Consider the following 16,499-nt stretch of genomic DNA (forward strand, 5'->3'; position numbering starts at 1 on the left):
GAAAGGGCAGGGGTGACCGCTTCATCTGATGCCCTTCCCACAGCCAGTCAGTTGTGACCCAAGGGGCCTAGGATAGGAGTGTTTCTCCATAGGGGAAGAGTAACAGCCTGCACCCACCACACACCCAAAGCCCTACATCCTGCCACACTCAGACCTCACTTCATTTGGGCAGGTCCTTCCTGGGTTGCAGTTTCCTTCATTGTTCCCCTGTCCCAAATACTCAAGTCTCTTTCATTAAAAATAAAGAACAGGCCAGGTGCAGTGGCTCACACCTATAATCCCACACTTTGGGAGGCCAAGGCGGGTGGATCACTTGAGCCCAGGATTCGAGACCAACCTGGGCAACATGACAAGACCCTGTCTCTACAAAAAAATAACAAATCAGCCGGGCATGGTGGCACACACCTGTAGTCCCAGCTACTTGGGAGGCTGAGGTGGAAGGATCACCTGAGCCCATGAGGTGGAGGCTACAGTGAGCTGTGATTATGCCACTGCACTTCAGCCTGGGTCAAAGAGACCCTCAAAAAAACAGGCTGGGCACAGTGGCTAATGCCTATAATCCTAGCACTTTGGGAGGCCAAGGTGGACGGATCACCTGAGGTCTGGAGTTCAAGATCAGCCTGGTCAACATGGTGAAACCATCTCTACTAAAAATACAAAAATTAGCCGGGTGTGGTGGCGCATGCCAGCTACCAGGGAGGCTGAGGCAAGAGAATCGCTGGAACCTGGGAGGCAGAAACTGCAATGAGCCGAGATCACACCACTGCACTCCAACCTGGGTGACAGCGAGACTCCATCTCAAAAAAAAATAAAAATAAAAATAGTTAAGTAATTACATAAACAGCATGTCTCCCACCCCAGGCCTAAGTTCTTCCCTGTTTATGAGAAACTACGTGAAAAAGCCTGTACTCTCTGTCTCTTCCCTCTTCCTCATTTCATTCGCATATGTTTCTTTTTCATCCCTGCTCACCAAGGTCACCTTGGTGCTAAACCCCAGGGATCCATGGTCTCTTCCCCTTTGTGTCACCGGCTGTCTTCTGCCTCTTATCCTCACCCTTTAGCTGCTCCTCCACTGTCTCTTCTCTCAGAGGTCAGGATTCTGGGTCTGTCTCTGTGGACCCTCAGCTCTCCTCCAATCCCAAGTCCCCCACATCCTGGTCGCATGTCAGGGTTTCAGAGATGCCTGCCTCCCACTGCCCACACCCAGGGGCCCACCCTCCTTTCCTCTAACCCTCCCACATTCTCTGGCCCCATGGATCTGCAGCAGTTCCTGCTGGCCCTTTTCCATTTTGTTCCTTACGCTGCACCCCTCTGCTGCCACTCCCTGCGTCCATGACTCCAGCTCACTTGTCTCTCCTTCACCCAGGTCGCCTGCTCAGTTTGTGCCTCTCTGTGCTCCTGCAGCACCTGAGTGTTTATTCACCTCTGAACCTCTGCTTTCCCGCCTGAGTATGCGCAGCTCCGGGCTGCAGTGACTTCATATCCTGAGGACTGGAGCCCCATGGTGAACAGATGGCTTTCTGTGTTCTGAGAGGGATACAAGAGTTCTAGAGTTCTAGTCTAGAAAGGACATCAAACATTTCTAAAAAGCTAAGTATGTTGCCAGAAAAAAAAGGAAAGCAGAGCTTTCCCCAGGAAGCTTAGCTCTCGTTTAGATTTTTCAGGAAAAAACAATCAAATTAGAGAATAAATAAAGGCACCCATCCCCCTTTTAAATGAACACCAGCTTTGAATAAAACGTTCTGTAAACCCCAAGCAGAACTAAACTAGTACATTGAACTTAGATTCATTTTCACTAAACCACAAAGCAAATGTTTTCCTAAAAATCACCCGGTTAACAAAGTCTGTGTATTTAAGCCAAAATAATTTAACTGAACATACGGGCCACACATTCGTTTCAGGTGCCTGCTAATAAGTCAGTCTGGAAATTCACAGGTGTGCCCATCCTGCCTTGGCTGCTGAAGTCCAGGTGTCTAGGGCTGACTGATGCCCATTATGCCTCCCCTTCCCCATCTTTGTCACAGGATTTGACGCACCAGCTCTCCTAATGACTCTGTCCACCACAATGCCAAGCCTGACCCTGGCCCTCCCATATGCTGTTCAGCCCAAGCGCGGAGATTGGCTATTAACCCTGTAAATACGCCCCTGACCCCCGGAGGCTGATGGCTGGCCAGGGAAAGCTGAGCTGCTGACCGCAGACTGGGAGGCAAGAGCCCACTTCCAGCAGCCAGGCTAGTTGTGTCTAAATCCATGACTGGGGAGGGGTTAGAGCCTTGAGGAACAAAATTATTCTACCGGCTGCTGATGGCCCTGGGAGGCTGCACTGGCCCAACAGTGGGGCCCCATCTCATGGGCCCGCTTCTTCGCCAGGAGAGAAGCCACTCCTGGGTAGGTACTGCCCCACCCAAACCCAGCCATCTGTAGTGACCCATCCCAGGTATGTGGATGTGGATTGTCCCACCCAACCCACTCTATAGTGAGCAAACAAGCCCTCTGGGACAGCGGTCACAGCCTCCCCTGTACCTCTGAACAGCCTGCCAGGCTCCCTACTCTTGGGCCTCCACTGTCCACCAGGGAAAGCCCTGAGCTGAGAGTTGGGGAACCTCATTTCTCCTGCCCAGGACGCAATTCTCTTTTGGCATCAGGGAGGGCTGTGAGGGCTTTCTAGGTCTCAAAATGAGGAGCTTGAAGATGCAGCCTGGGAAGTAAGAAGGTGAGACCAGGACATGGGCCAGCCAGAAGCAGGAGTCCCAGGCCTGGAGGCTCCTGGGAAGGTGGTGGGGAGGGAGCATCTGTTGGTGGCCTCAGGGCAGCAGCTGCCTGGTGAATGCTCGTGGAGTGGATGCTCTGGGAAGGGGGATGGGTAGTAAGCTTCTCCCCCTCCCCTCTCAAGACGTCACTGGAGTCTGGGGGTGGAGCTGCCTGCTCTATAAATCCTGGGGCCATCAGGCTAAGGTCCTGCAGCCGCCTGAAGGAGCCATCTCATCCACAGCTCTTCCTCGGTGAGTGGGGAGCCTTCCCTAAGGGCTGGGACACCTGGATCGAGCTTTTTCCTGGGTCCATGGTGTGCTGCTCCTCTTCCCCATTCCCAAGCACCTCCACCCCTGAACCATGCCAGAAAAGTCCCCTTTTCCTCTCTTCTCCGCAACAGCTCTACCATCTATTGTGCTTGCTGTCCCTGGCATGGGAGGGATAAGGGGTAGAAGCATTTACCCCCATCAACACCACACATCCATTCCACATCCGCAACTACTATGAAAGAGAGAGCAGGCCACAGAGAAAAGGGCAGAAGGCCTGCCACTCTGGTTCCCTAGCACTGGTGCTCCAGACGTCCCTATATTGAGAACTCCCCTGACCATCCATCTATCCTCCCATCCATTGGCCTGAATTCAGGTCTCTGTTCCCCTCCAACTTTCTTCCACTTCTGGAAACTCCTTGAAGGAAGGATGGATGGGGCTTGGACAAGTGGGAGGGCCCTCAGAGTTGGCAAGGCAGGTAGCCTCTGTGCCCCGGGCTCAGGGAGAAGGCTGGTCCCCTGGAGCATCGTCCCCTGCTGGGCCAGGATCCCTAGGATCTGGACCCCTGTGTGCTTGGGACGAAGAGCCGTGGCAGAGAGGGAAGGGCGTAAGGAGATACCAAAGCTGCCCCGGGATGCCAGTTTTCCAAGGTGGCCCTGTAGGAAGGGGGGGGGATGTGGGGGTGAGGTAAGGCTCCTTGAATGCTGTACCCTGTCCATTAGAGCAGCCATGGCCAGTTCCAGGCAAGGCCTCCTCCTGCTCCTGCTGCTGCTGACTGCTCACCCTGGACCCTCAGAGGCTCAGCACTGGTCCCATGGCTGGTACCCTGGAGGAAGGCGAGCCCTCAGCTCAGCCCAGGATCCCCAGAATGCCCTTAGGCCCCCAGGTGGGTGTCTCCCAGCCTGATTGGAAGAAAGTGATGGCCGAGGGCTCCCCCACCCACCTGGAGCCTGAGGTCGGGGTAGGGAGGACAGCATCAGTTCCCTTCTAAGGAAGGGCCCTGGGCACTGCAGCAGGCAGCCCAGCCCAGGCTACCTATGGCCTCCCAAGTGATGCCCTGGCTCGCCTGGAAGACAGCATGCCCTGGGAGGGCAGGACCATGGCGTGGTGGTCCCTTCACAGGAAGCGACATCTGGCACAGACACTACTGGTGAGTGGGATGAAAGGTCCCCAGCATCAAGACCAGCCACTGGTCATCAGTGGCCATTGTAGCTTAGGGTTGGATGCTGGGAGGGTGGGGAGAATGAAACACCACTGAGAATGCCCCCTGCCACAGCACCACCAATCATTTCTCAGTGCCGCTACTGCACACAGCAGGGTGCTGTCTGCTATCCTTCCTATTTCCCAGGAGGATTCTAGACAACTTATAAAACACTTAGGTTAAAGACTGAAGTCACTAGTAGAGTAGGAGAGAATTGAGCCAATGACTGTCTTGAAATGGACAGACCCTGGGCCAGTGGAAAGAGGTGAGGGATGCAACCTCACACAAATAGACAACAGGGCTAAGAGGACCAGGTGGTCACTGCCATGTGCACTAGGAACATCTCAGGGACTGCAGAGCTCCCCAAGACATAGCAGAAGGCAGACGTGGGGAAATGGTTACTATTTTGCAAATCAAACATATTTAAAGTGCATCAGGAAAGCAGGATAACTAAAGAAGAAAGTGGTAAGTTCCTATGAGGCCAAATCTTACCGCCTGATTTATGTGTACGGGCTCAGGTTTCTATGCGTCAAGCTTGTTTAGGGTAGACAAGAGGGCATGCCCAAGGGAGCTGGAGATCCCCACACCCGCTGGATCCTCAGGCTTCTAGGGGAGGCGGGGGCGCGTCCAGCTCTGGGAGGCCAGGTGGGGACGGGGGGACGAGAGGGGAGAGGACCGGGAAGGTGGCAGCTCGGCGGTCAGAAGACTAGTGTCTTGAGGCCTGACCGCCACCTCTCCCTCCGCAGCCCGCAGCCCGCGAGCCCCGCCCCGCCCCACCGTCCTCCAATAAACTGTGAGGTTCTCCGAAGTTGTTGCCTCGAATTCTGTCCTTCGTCCCCTCCCTCTCTTCCCCGCTGAGACCTTTCCCTGCGTGGGGGCTGGAGGGAGGCGAGTCCGGCCCCGCGGGCGGGAGGAACGAAGGGATGGCCCAGGACCCTGGCTGGAGGGCTGGGCCAGAGCCTGGGGGCTGGGTGCGGACGTCCGCAGGGTCGCCGCTTGGGTTCCAGAGGCCACACGGCCGGGCGAGGTGTGAGGGACAGCCCGAGGACTACAGGTCCCAAGGTGCCCCGCGCCGCTTCCGGGGCACGGTGGAGCCCCGGCAGCGCGGCCGCAGTGAGGAGACGCGGCCATGCTACGCGCGCTGAGCCGCCTGGGCGCGGGGACCGCCTGCGGGCCCCGGGCCCCGCTGGTGCTGCCAGCGCGCGGCCGCAAGACCCGCTACGACCCACCCGCCAAATCCAAGATCGGGCGCGTGAACATGCCGCCCCCAGTGGACCCTGCGGAGTTCTTCGTGCTGATGGAGCGTTACCAGCACTACCGCCAGACCGTGCGCGCCCTCAGGTGTGCGGCCGGGGGGAGGTGGCCGTCCGCGCGCGCTGGGGACGGTGGGGGCGGGCGAAGGTGGGGGCGGGCGAAGAGGGTGCCGATTCCTGCCGCCTCTGCACCCAGGATGGAGTTCGTGTCCGAGGTGCGGAGGAAGGCGTACGAGGCCCGAGCCGGGGTTCTGGCGGAGCGCAAGGCCCTGAAGTACGCCACCGAGCACCGCGAGCTGATGGCCTGGAACCAGGAGGAGAACCGGCGGCTGCACGACCTGCGGTGCGTGGGGCGGGAGGCGGGGCGGGGCGGCCTGGCCGGCCTGGGAGAAGCCCGGGCCCCGCTCAGCCTCGGCCCCTTGACCCTCACAGGATAGCGAGGCTGCGGCAGGAGGAACAGGAGCAGGAGCAGCGGCAGGCGTTGGAGCAGGCCCGCAAGGCCGAAAAGGTGCAGGCCTGGGTGCAGCGCAAGGAACAGGAAGTGCTGCAGCTGCAGGTGGGCAACGCCTCCGGAGGGTGGTACTCCAGTCGGTTCGCGGCTTGCGGGGGACTGGGAATTCTGGGTACCGCGACGCCGGCGCTGGCTATGTGCAGACTTAGAGTTGGCAGGTCAGGCTTTGGGAGAGGAGAGAGAGTGCCAGTCAGGCGCAAAGACCCAGAGGGGGGCCGAGTAATTGGACAGTGTTCAGGTGCTTAGCAGGTCTGTGGGAGGGACCCTGCGTTCCACAAAGAGGTTGTATTTTGCATAACAGGTGATGAAGCCATGAAGGGTTAAATATTTCAGGCTGGGATTAGCAAGTGTGTGACTTAAAAGCAGGGAGACCACTTAGGAGTAATGCAGTGAGAATGGATGAGGCTTGATTTAAAGTAATATAAGGGTGGCTAGGAGCGGTGGTTCACACCTGTAATCTCAGTACTATGGGAGGCCTAAGCGGTCGTATCACTTGAGTTCAAGAGTTCGAGTCCAGCCTGGCCCACATGATGAAGCCCCGTCTCTCCTAAAAATAGAAAAATTAGCCGGGCGTCGTGGTGTGCGCCTGTAATCCCAGCTACTCGGGAGGCTGAGGCATGAGAATCGCTTGAACCCAGGAGGCGGCGGTTGCAGTGAGCCGAGATGGAGCCACTGCATTCCATCCTGGGCGACAGTGAGACTCCGTCTCAAATAAATAAATAAATAAAGTAATAGGGGGAAGGACGAGTTAGAGTGATTCAGAACGGACCACTGAGGGACGGATTTCACCTACCAGGACGTGAGATTTTCATAGCTGGCGCTCGGGGCTATGGCTGAAGTGTCTGAGAAAAGAGCAATGTGGCAAAGCAACCTGATATCACTCCACTGGGAGGCCAGAGGGGCTCTCAAAGAGAACCTGGGCTCCAGGCATGCTTCCCCAGGGAGAGTGGCAGCTGCTTTCTCAGTGGGGTGAGAGGCCAGCAGGCCGGGTGGGCTGGCTGGCTGGCATGTGCCCGGGGCTCCTGTTCAGCTGGGCTTTTCTCTCCCGATAGGAAGAGGTGAAAAATTTCATCACCCGAGAGAACCTGGAGGCACGGGTGGAAGCAGCATTGGACTCTCCGAAGAGCTACAACTGGGCCATCACCAGAGAGGGGCTGGTGGTCAGGTCACAACGCAGGGACTCCTAGGGGCCCAGTAAAGACAGTGCCCGCCGAGGGACCATGTTGGTATTGTGGTGGAAGAGTTGGGCCTGACCTGGAATAAAGCAGTTGGTGCTGCTTATGAGGACGGTTCAGCCTTATCCAGCACAGCCTTCACGTTTTGCCCTCTGCTGTCAACACTTGGTCAGAAACTTCCAAACACAGCGCCCTGTTCTGCCCCTGTGTACAGCCTCAGCACACCAGGAGACCCGAGAGTGGTTTCCGTCTCACAGAGGGTCCGACAGGGCCACAGCCCCCTCAGCCTGCCAGGTCATCCGAGTATCATCAAGAGTAGTGATGGGCAAATTACAGTCTGAGGGCCAAACGTGCCTGCTTCCTGTTTTTGTAAATAAAGTTTTGTTGGAACACAGCCATACCCATTCATTGACTTCTTTTTACTACAGTGGCAAAGACAAGTAGCAACAGAGACCATATGAATTGCAAAGCCTAAAATATTTAACTTTTTACAGGAAAAGTGTAGTGATCTCTCATCTGGAGCTTTAGGGCTCTGGCCTGGAGCAGATGTCACCCAGGACCTGAGCCACAAGCTAACCATTGGCCAGGGGCCTGCCTCTGCTCTATACTGGGCTTTGCTGGCCAGAATCTGGTGTACCCAAGACCCAGAAGGCAAAGAGGAGACCGCATTTCTTCTGGGTTCCACAAAGAGGTTGTATTTTACCCTACAGGTGATGAAGCCATGAAGACTTAAATATTCCAGGCTAGAATTGGCAGGTGTGTGACTCAAAAGCAGGGAGACCATTAGGAATGGGTCTCTCCACCCATGGCCTCAGTGACTACATTTGCCCTGGCATTGCCAGCGCCCTTGGGCCACCCAGCAGATTGCTGCTGGCAGGGGAGACCTGGTTGACCAAGATTTTATAAGGTTAGTGTGGCTTAGCAAGCACTTGAACCAAACTCTGTGGGAACCGGGACTGCCTAAGATGATGAAGAGAGTATATAGATCCGTAGTCCCGGTTCAGATGCAGGCCCTCAAGCAGTGTCTGGGATGAGCTGGAGGAATGTTTCTCAACCAGAGCAGCTTCCATTTGCTGCCATGCACATGAACTCCAGCTTCTCTCCATGACTCCCACCTTGCAGGGAAGGCCTAGGGACCCCCAAGAAATGAAAACCTTTTAGGGTATATGGGCAACTCTTAATGCAGGTGAGAAAGCAGGTAATAAGGTGCAAGCAGAGGTGGTGCCTGGCACCCAGCCCTCCTCAGAGCACTGCACTCCTGAGAACCTTGGCCTCCCTCCTCAGGCCGGTAATAGCTCTTCTCCCCTGGCGACAACTTTAGCCAGAGCACAGTGGCATCCCTGCTTTTAGGTGCGAGGCATCTGGAGTGAGACCTGATGGGCACACGTGGTTTGATGATGTCTTCCATGGCCTCCGGCTTCTTCATGGTGAAGAGTGGGCCATCTGGCCCCCCGCACTGGAAGAAGCCTTTGGTGATGTGGCACATAGGCCCATGTTAGGAAGTCTGGTTTTATGTAACATACTCCTCCCTGGACCTCCTTGTCTCCATCTTCCAGTTTCATTCTTTCCAAGGCCTCTGTACCGGGATCCAGACATAAGCCATCTGTTCAGACAGAGGACACGCTGACCTCGAAGCTCTGTCTTTGGGCTAATTCCACTGCTGTCCGGCATGGGGCTGGAACTCAGCATTCACTGCTGATGCCGTTATGTCATGCAGAACCACCTGGAAACCAAGTGTCACGTTTTTATTCTCTACCCACAGCCACCTTGCTGGTGTAGGCACCACTAGGCAGCTTTTTGGTACCTTCAGGGTTAACTCAAACCCAGTGCCATTGCACCTGCTTCTAATGGAATATAGAGTGCAGCGTGGTGCGCCGGTAGCCTCTCAGATCCCGTCCAGTCCAGGTTGCAGAGTCATGTGATGCCCCAGGGTAGAATGCCTGATCTCCACAGAACCCTGGATGGTTCACCTGATGGACATGGCCTTGCTCAAAACACCAGAGTCTCTTCAGATCCTTGCCTCAAGTTCCTAGTAGGGCTTGGATCTGCTACAGACAATGAGCTCTGCAGGGTTTCAAGGGGCAGAGTTGCCAGAATCATGCTGCAGCCTGGACCACCCAGAGAATGTCTTGTTCAAGACTCCACTTGTGGGTGGTAGATTTGGGGTCTACCTGGTAAATGCATTTGGGGCAGAATACCCAAAAGTAAGTGCTTTCACCAAGATGGGAGGAGGCCCACCAGGCTTTGTGGGATAGGCAGGATGGACCAGCAATTTGTGAGTGGCGAGTTTTTCCTGAAGGACCCAATCAAGTATAGATGTTTTGCCACGAAACTTGGGATTTTTGCCCCTTCCAGTTGTCTAGAATAAGCATGATGTCAATGAGTGGCCCTCCATGCTGTCCTGGGGATGGATGGTATAGGTAGGTCTTAAGGATCTGCTTATGCAAAACTGTCCAGTCGTTCATCTCTCAGGCTGAATCGTGAAGGTGTGCTGCTACCAGGTGAAGGCAAGCTGCTTATAGTGGTCCAGGTGGGCAGGACAAGAGAAGAATGCATTTGCCCAATTAACCTGTTCCATCAAGGAGACCACCCTAGACGTCACTACACCTGAAGTCATTCCTCATATTTTCCCAGCATACTCCAAGTTTTCCATATGGAACAGTCACAGTTATCCAGTATTCCCTGAAATCTTTGGGAAATGTTACCTCCTACACTTACCCTGTGGTTATTTCCCCAACTCTGACAAGTACAGTTGAAATGGACAACTAGGAAGGTCAGTTGACTCCTGAAATAAGAGCAACTTTGGCAGAAAGGGTTAAGTTTGGAATTCCTTTTCCTTCCCAAATAGGAAGCCAAAAGTAATATTGCAGTCCCAAAAACCTGAAACAGGCAGGCCTAGCCATGATGCTGTCATTTCCCCTGTCAGGTGCTTTAGTGAATATTTCCTTAGCTCAGGTAAGTGCATAAACAATATATGTGATGTATAATGAGTTTTTATAAAAGTAATACTGCCAGAGTCAGCCTCTTGGTTCAGTTTACAGGACCCCAAAGTCAAGAACTTGAAGAATCCCACCATAGTGCCACAAAAAGGGACCAGGAAAGTGACATTAAAAGGTCAGAGCTGTGGCCTGGTGCGGTGGCTCACGCCTGTAATCCCAACACTTTGGGAGGCTGAGGCGGGTGAATCACGTCAGGAGTTCGAGACCAGCCTGGCCAACATGGTGAAACTGCATCTCTACTAAAAATACAAAAAATTAGCTGGGTGTGGTGGCAGGCACCTGTAATCCCAGCTGGGAGGCTGAGGCAGGAGAATCACTTGAACCCAGGAGGTGGAGATTGCAGTGAGCCTAGATCGCACCACTGCACTCCAGCCCAGGCGACAGTATGAGACTGTCACCAAAAAAAAAAAAAAAGAGAGAGCTGCATAAGCCCCAGTCTTATGCAGTACTGCACAGTGGCTCTGTGGGTCACAGTAATCCTCTCCAAATGCATTTACCCTCACTGAGAGTAAAAACACAGGTGTGAGGTTTAAGTTCTCTGGGAAGTTGTGTTACAGTTCACATTTTTTTCTTTTCTTTTTTTTTTTAATGCTGGCTACTGAGGGAGAGAAATAGTCTGGGAGTGAGGTTGTGTGGCTGGGAAATCTGAAACAGAAACAAACGTCAACCATGCCTACTACACAGCCTTCTGGCACTACCAGAGTCAGTGCTCACAGGCACTGTTGCTGGCACCCCTGCTGCTGCTGCTGCTGTTGGAACTGCAGGAACGCAGGTGACCACTGCAGCTGCCAGAAATGCCCCAGAAGCGGGAAAAGTGAATTTGCCCTTCCTCTGGCCTTAAAAATCTTTCCCCAGGCCAGGCACAGTGGCTCATGTCTGTAATCCCAGCACTTAGGGAGGCTGAGGTGGGCGGAGCACCTGAGGTCAGGAGTTCAAGATCAGCCTGGCCAACATGGTGAAATCCGTCTCTACAAAAATACAAGAATTAGCCACGTATGATGGCGGGTGCCTGTAATCCCAGTTACTTCGGAGGCTGAGGCAGAAGAATCGCTTGAACCTGGGAGGTAGAGGTGCACTCCAGCCTGGGCAACAGAGACTCCATCTCAAAAAGAAAGAAAGAAAGACAGACAGACAGGAAGGAAGGAAGGAAGGAAAGAAGGAAGGAAGGAAGGAAGGAAGGAAGGAAGGAAGGAAGGAAGGAAGGAAGGAAGGAAGGAAAAGAAGGAAAGGAAGGAAGGAAGGAAGGAAGGAAGAAAGCAGTTTATAAACAGGTATTCTACATCCCTTTTAGCATTGTTTATCAGGACTGTCATTTTCTTGTGTGAGACGCTGGGTTTTTTCCCTCTGAATACGTTACTATTGTGACATTTAGCCCTTAGAAAAAAAAATGTTAGGCCACGTGCAGTGGCTCACACCTGTAATCCTAACGCTTTGGGAGGCTGAGGTGGGAGGATCACTTGAGCCCAGGAGTTTGAGACCAGTCTGAGAAACATAGGGAAACCCATCTCTATTTCAAAAAGATAAAAATAAAAATTAGCTGGGCATGGTGGTGTACACCGGTGGTCCTAGCTACTTGGGAGGCTGAGGTGGGAGGTTGGCTTGTGCCTGGTAGGTTGAGACTGCAGTGAGCCATGATCCCACCACTGGACTCTAGCCTAGGCAACAGAGCAAGACCCTATCTTCAAAAAAAAAGAGGAAAAGAAAAAAGAGTTAACAAATGTTCCGTATTTCAGTTACTTCCTGACCTGGTGATATTTAAGTGTGTGTTTGTTTTTGGATGATCTTTGCAAATATATTAACTACTGTTAAGGGGAAAAGCTGCTTTGGTGACTTCAGCTGACTGAGTCACACTTCTTCTGGGCTCTCTGGGCCCTTTTGTGAGTTTATAATAGAAACAAAATACGACCTTATAAAAAAATCCCCCAAGAGAGATGGGAGAGTATTTAAATGGTTGCCCCATTTACTGCTTCTACCCAGAAAGCCATAGAAATAAATCAAAAAAATCGATTTACGGTAACAAGCCTGGTGCAACCTGCTTGGGTTTGAATTTGAATCCTAGCTTCTCCCTCTTACTACTTCATATCTTTGAGAATATTTCTTAGTCCTTCTGTGCCTCAGTTTCCTCAAAAGTAAAATAGGGATAAACAATACTAGTATCTACTATAAGGGTATTGTGGCAATTAAATGAGAAACTGATGTAACGCTAAGCTCACTGCCTACAACACCGTTTGTGCTCAATAGATGTTACATGTTATTATTATTATTATTTTACTTATTTATTTACTTATTTTGAGACGGAGTTTCGCTCTTGTTGCCCAGGCTGGAGTGCAATGGCGCAATCTCAGCTCACCACAACTCTGCCTCCCGGGTTCAAGCGATTCTCCTGCCTCAGCCTCCCAAGTAGCTGAGATTACAGGCATGTGCTGGCTAATATTTTTGTATTTTTAGTAGAGATGGGGTTTCACCATGTTCGTCAGGCTGATCTCGAACTCCCAACCTCAGGTGATCTGCCCATCTTGGCCTCCCAAAGTGCTGGGATTACAGGCGTGAGCCACCGCACCCAGTCACATGTTGTTGTTATTATTACGATTATTTTAGGGAAACCAGAGAATAGTCTTAAACTCATATCATAGACTGAGAAGAATTAACTGCCAAATAATACAGTCACACAGGGGGAATGAATTGCTGGAGGAGTTCAAGACCTGCCCTGCAGCTCCCCTTATCTCCAGCAGAGGGCAGACGCATCAAGATAGTGAGAGGGCCCTCAAAAACGGAAAGGATAAGATTGGCAAATTTGACTTTTTTTTTTGAGACAGAGACTTACTGTTGTTGCCCAGGCTGGAGTGCAATGGCTCGATCTCGGCTCACCCCAACCTCTGCCTCCTGGGTTCAAGCGATTCTCCTGCCTCAGCCTCCCCAGTAGCTGGGATTACAGGCATGCACCACCATGCCTGGATAATTTGTATTTTTAGTAGAGATGGGTTTTTTCCATGTTGGTCAGGCTGGTCTCAAACTCCCGACCTCAGGTGATCCACCCGCCTAGGCCTCCCAAAGCGCTAGGATTACAGGCGTGAGCCACTGCACCCGGCCCGACTACATTATTTAAGAAATAAACTAAACAGGCCGGGTGCAATGGCTCATGCCTATAATCCCAGCACTTTGGGAGGCCGAGGCGGGCAGATCACCTGAGTTCAGGAGTTCGAGACCAGCCTTGCCAACATGGCGAAACCATGTCTCTACTAAAAATACAAAAAAATTAGCTGGGTGTGGTGGCATGCACCTGTAATCCCAGCCACTTGAGAGGCTGAGGCAGGAGAATCGCTTGAACCCAGGAGGTGGAGGTTGTGGTGAGCCAAGATCGTGCCTTTACACTCCAGCCTGGGCAACAGAGTGAGACTCCATCTTAAAAAAAAAAAAAGGTAAGTTGCAGACATCAAGACACTTCATCTCTAAATACTTAAGCATATATTTCTTCAGAACAAAGTCATTTTCAACATAAGCATAGTGCTAATATCTACCCCAGAAATCAAACAAAAACTCTCCGTTTCCCCTGCCCCTCCCCAGCTCTTGGCAGCTACCACTCTACTTTCTATTTTGTTTTTTTTAGAAATAGGGGTCGGGTCTTGCTCTGTTGCCCAGGCTGGTCTCAAACTCCTAGGTTCAAATGATCCTCCCACTGTGGCCTCCCAAAGTGTTGAGATTATAGGCATGAGCCGGCATGCCTGTAGTTTTATACTTTCAAGTGTTTTTTGGGGAGAGGAGAGGGTCAAATCTGTTCTTTGGTCTTCCTGTAACTGGATATTTGTATCTTTCTCAAGTTTGGGAAAGTTTTCTGTTATTATTATTACTTTTTTGGAGACAAAGTCTCACTCTGTTGCCCACGCTGTAGTGCAGTAGCACAATAACAGCTCACTGTAGCTGTAAACTCTTGAACTCAAGTGATCCTCCCTGCCTCAGCCCCCAAGTAGCTGGGATTACAGGTGTGCACCACCTGTAATGCCTGGCTAATTTTTTATCTTATTTTTTGTAGAGACAAGGTCTCACTATGTTGCCCAGGCTGGTCTTGAACTCCTGGCCTCAAGCAACCCTCCTGCCTCGGCCTCCCAAAGCATTGGAACTACCGGCATGAGCTACCATACCAGCCTGTTATTACTTCTTTGAATAAGCTTTCTTCTACCCCTTGCTCTTGCTCAACTCCCTCTTGAACACCAGTAATTCTTAGATTTGGTCTATTGAGGTAGTTTTCTACGTCTTGTAGGTGATCGTCATTCTTTTTCATTCCTTTTACTCTTCTCATTATGTATTTTCAAATAGACTATCTTCATGGCCCATTGTGGTGGATCACACCTATAATCCCAGCATTTTGAGAGGCCAAGGCAGGCGGAATGCTAGAGCTTAGGAGTTCGAGACCAGCTTGGCCAACATTGCAAAACCACGTCTCTACTAAAAATACAAAAAAATTGGCCACGCACGGTCCGTGGCTCACGCATGTAATCTTAGCACTTTGGGAGGCTGAGGCAGGCAGATCACCTGAGGTCAGGAATTCAAGACTAGCCTGGCCAACATGGCGAAACCCCATCTCTACTAAAAATACAAAAATTAGCTGGGCGTGGTGGCGGGCGCCTGTAATCCCAGCTACTCAGGAGGCTGAAGCAGGAGAATTGCTGGAACCCAGGAGGCGGCGGTTGCAGTGAGCTAAGATTGCACCATTGCACTCCAGCCTGGGCAACGAGAGCAAAACTCTGTCTCAAAAAAAAAAAAAAGAAAAAAAAAATTAGCCAAGTATGGTGGCACACACCTGTAATCCCAGTTACTGTGGTGGCTGAGGTAGGAGAACTGCTGGAACCTGGGAAGTGGAGGTTGCAGTGAGCTGAGATTGCACCACTGCACTCCATCTTGGGTGACAGAGTGAGACTTTCTCTCAAACAAAACAAAACAAAACACCTAGAAACAACCGGAAAGTCCATGAGCAGAATGGTGGATAAACACCATTTTTTTTTTTTTTTTTTTTTTGAGACGGGGGTCTCGCTCTTTTGCACAGGCTGGAGTGCAGTGGCGTGATCTCGGCTCACTGCAAGCTCTGCCTCCTGGGTTCACACCATTCTCCTGCCTCAGCCTCCCGAGTAGCTGGGACTACAGGTGCCCGCCAACACGCCCGGCTAATTTTTTTGTGTTTTTAGTACAGACGGGGTTTCACCTTGTTAGCCAGGATGGTCTTGATCTCTTGACCTCGTGATCCACCCGCCTTGGCCTCCCAAAGTGCTGGGATTACAGGCGTGAGCCACCGTGCCCGGCCACATTATGGTATATTCTAATAATCAAATACTACTCAGCAATGAAAAAGAAATGAACCACTGCTGTATGCAACAACATGGATTAATCTCAATGGGATTATGCAGAGCCAAAAAATGCCATACATGAAAAGAGTACATACTCTGTGGTTATACATCTATATGAAGTTCAAAAACAGGTGACACTAAGCTATTGTAATACACACTAGAGCAGAGTCTAGCTCTGATAGGACATTGACTAGGAGAGAGCAGGAAGGAGCCTTCTGGGATGCTGGAGGAAGATCTGTATCTTGCTCACTGTGGTGTTTTACACCACACATGCAAATGGGTAAAAATCTATCAAGCTGAAGATTTGTACACTTTGGCCAGGCGATGGCTCACGCCGGTAATCCCAGCACTTTGGGAGGCTGAGGCTGGCAGATCATGAGATCAGGGGTTCCAGACCAGCCCGGCCAACATGGTGAAACCCCCGACTCTACTAAAAGCACCCAAAAAAGACCAGGCGCGGTGGCTCATGCCTGTAATCCCAGCACTTTGGGAGGCCGAGGCGGGCGGATCCGGAGGTCAAGAGATTGAGACCATTCTGGCCAATATGGTGAAACCCCATCTCAAAAACTACAAAAATTAGCCGGGCATGGTGGCGCGCACTCGTAATCCCAGTTACTCGGGATTGAGGCAGGAGAATCGCTTGAACCCTGGAGGCAGAGGTTGCAGTGAGCCAAGATTGAGCCACTGCACTCCAGCCTGGTGACAGAGTGAGACTTCTTCTCAAAAAAAAATAAAAATAAAAAGCTGGGTGTGGTGACGTGTGCCTGTAATCCCAGCTACTTGAGAGGCTGAGGCAGGAGAATTGTTTGAACCCAGGAGGTGCAGGTTGCAGTGAGCCAAGATCACGCCACTGCACTCCAGCCTGGGCAATGAGCAAGACTCTGTCTCGGGGGTTTTTAAAAAAAAAAAAAAAAAAAAAAAGATTTGTACACATTATGGAAATTTTACTCAAGAAAAGTGAAGGAGAAATATTTCCCAAGGAGAAGATGACACAGTGAAGTGTG

The 16,499-nt window shown here is 51.7% G+C and overlaps 2 protein-coding genes across 2 annotated transcripts; both read left to right on the plus strand.

Annotated features, from left to right (window-relative positions):
• Positions 1-871: 871 nt before the first annotated feature.
• On the plus strand, positions 872-5,015 carry LOC111548080 (progonadoliberin-2). The gene is made up of 4 exons (XM_026452984.1): positions 872-3,002; positions 3,740-3,903; positions 4,031-4,167; positions 4,965-5,015. Exons 1-4 carry the CDS (start codon positions 2,860-2,862, stop codon positions 5,013-5,015), a joined length of 495 nt encoding a protein of 164 aa, XP_026308769.1. The 5' UTR covers positions 872-2,859.
• A 213-nt stretch (positions 5,016-5,228) lies between these two features.
• On the plus strand, positions 5,229-7,555 carry LOC111548079 (28S ribosomal protein S26, mitochondrial). The gene is made up of 4 exons (XM_023220271.2): positions 5,229-5,559; positions 5,668-5,814; positions 5,904-6,027; positions 7,035-7,555. Exons 1-4 carry the CDS (start codon positions 5,348-5,350, stop codon positions 7,167-7,169), a joined length of 618 nt encoding a protein of 205 aa, XP_023076039.1. The 5' UTR covers positions 5,229-5,347; the 3' UTR covers positions 7,170-7,555.
• Positions 7,556-16,499: the final 8,944 nt, after the last annotated feature.

This window comes from Piliocolobus tephrosceles, chromosome 20 (genome assembly GCF_002776525.5).
Source record: "Piliocolobus tephrosceles isolate RC106 chromosome 20, ASM277652v3, whole genome shotgun sequence".
In the NCBI taxonomy this organism is placed as follows: Eukaryota; Metazoa; Chordata; class Mammalia; order Primates; family Cercopithecidae; genus Piliocolobus; species Piliocolobus tephrosceles.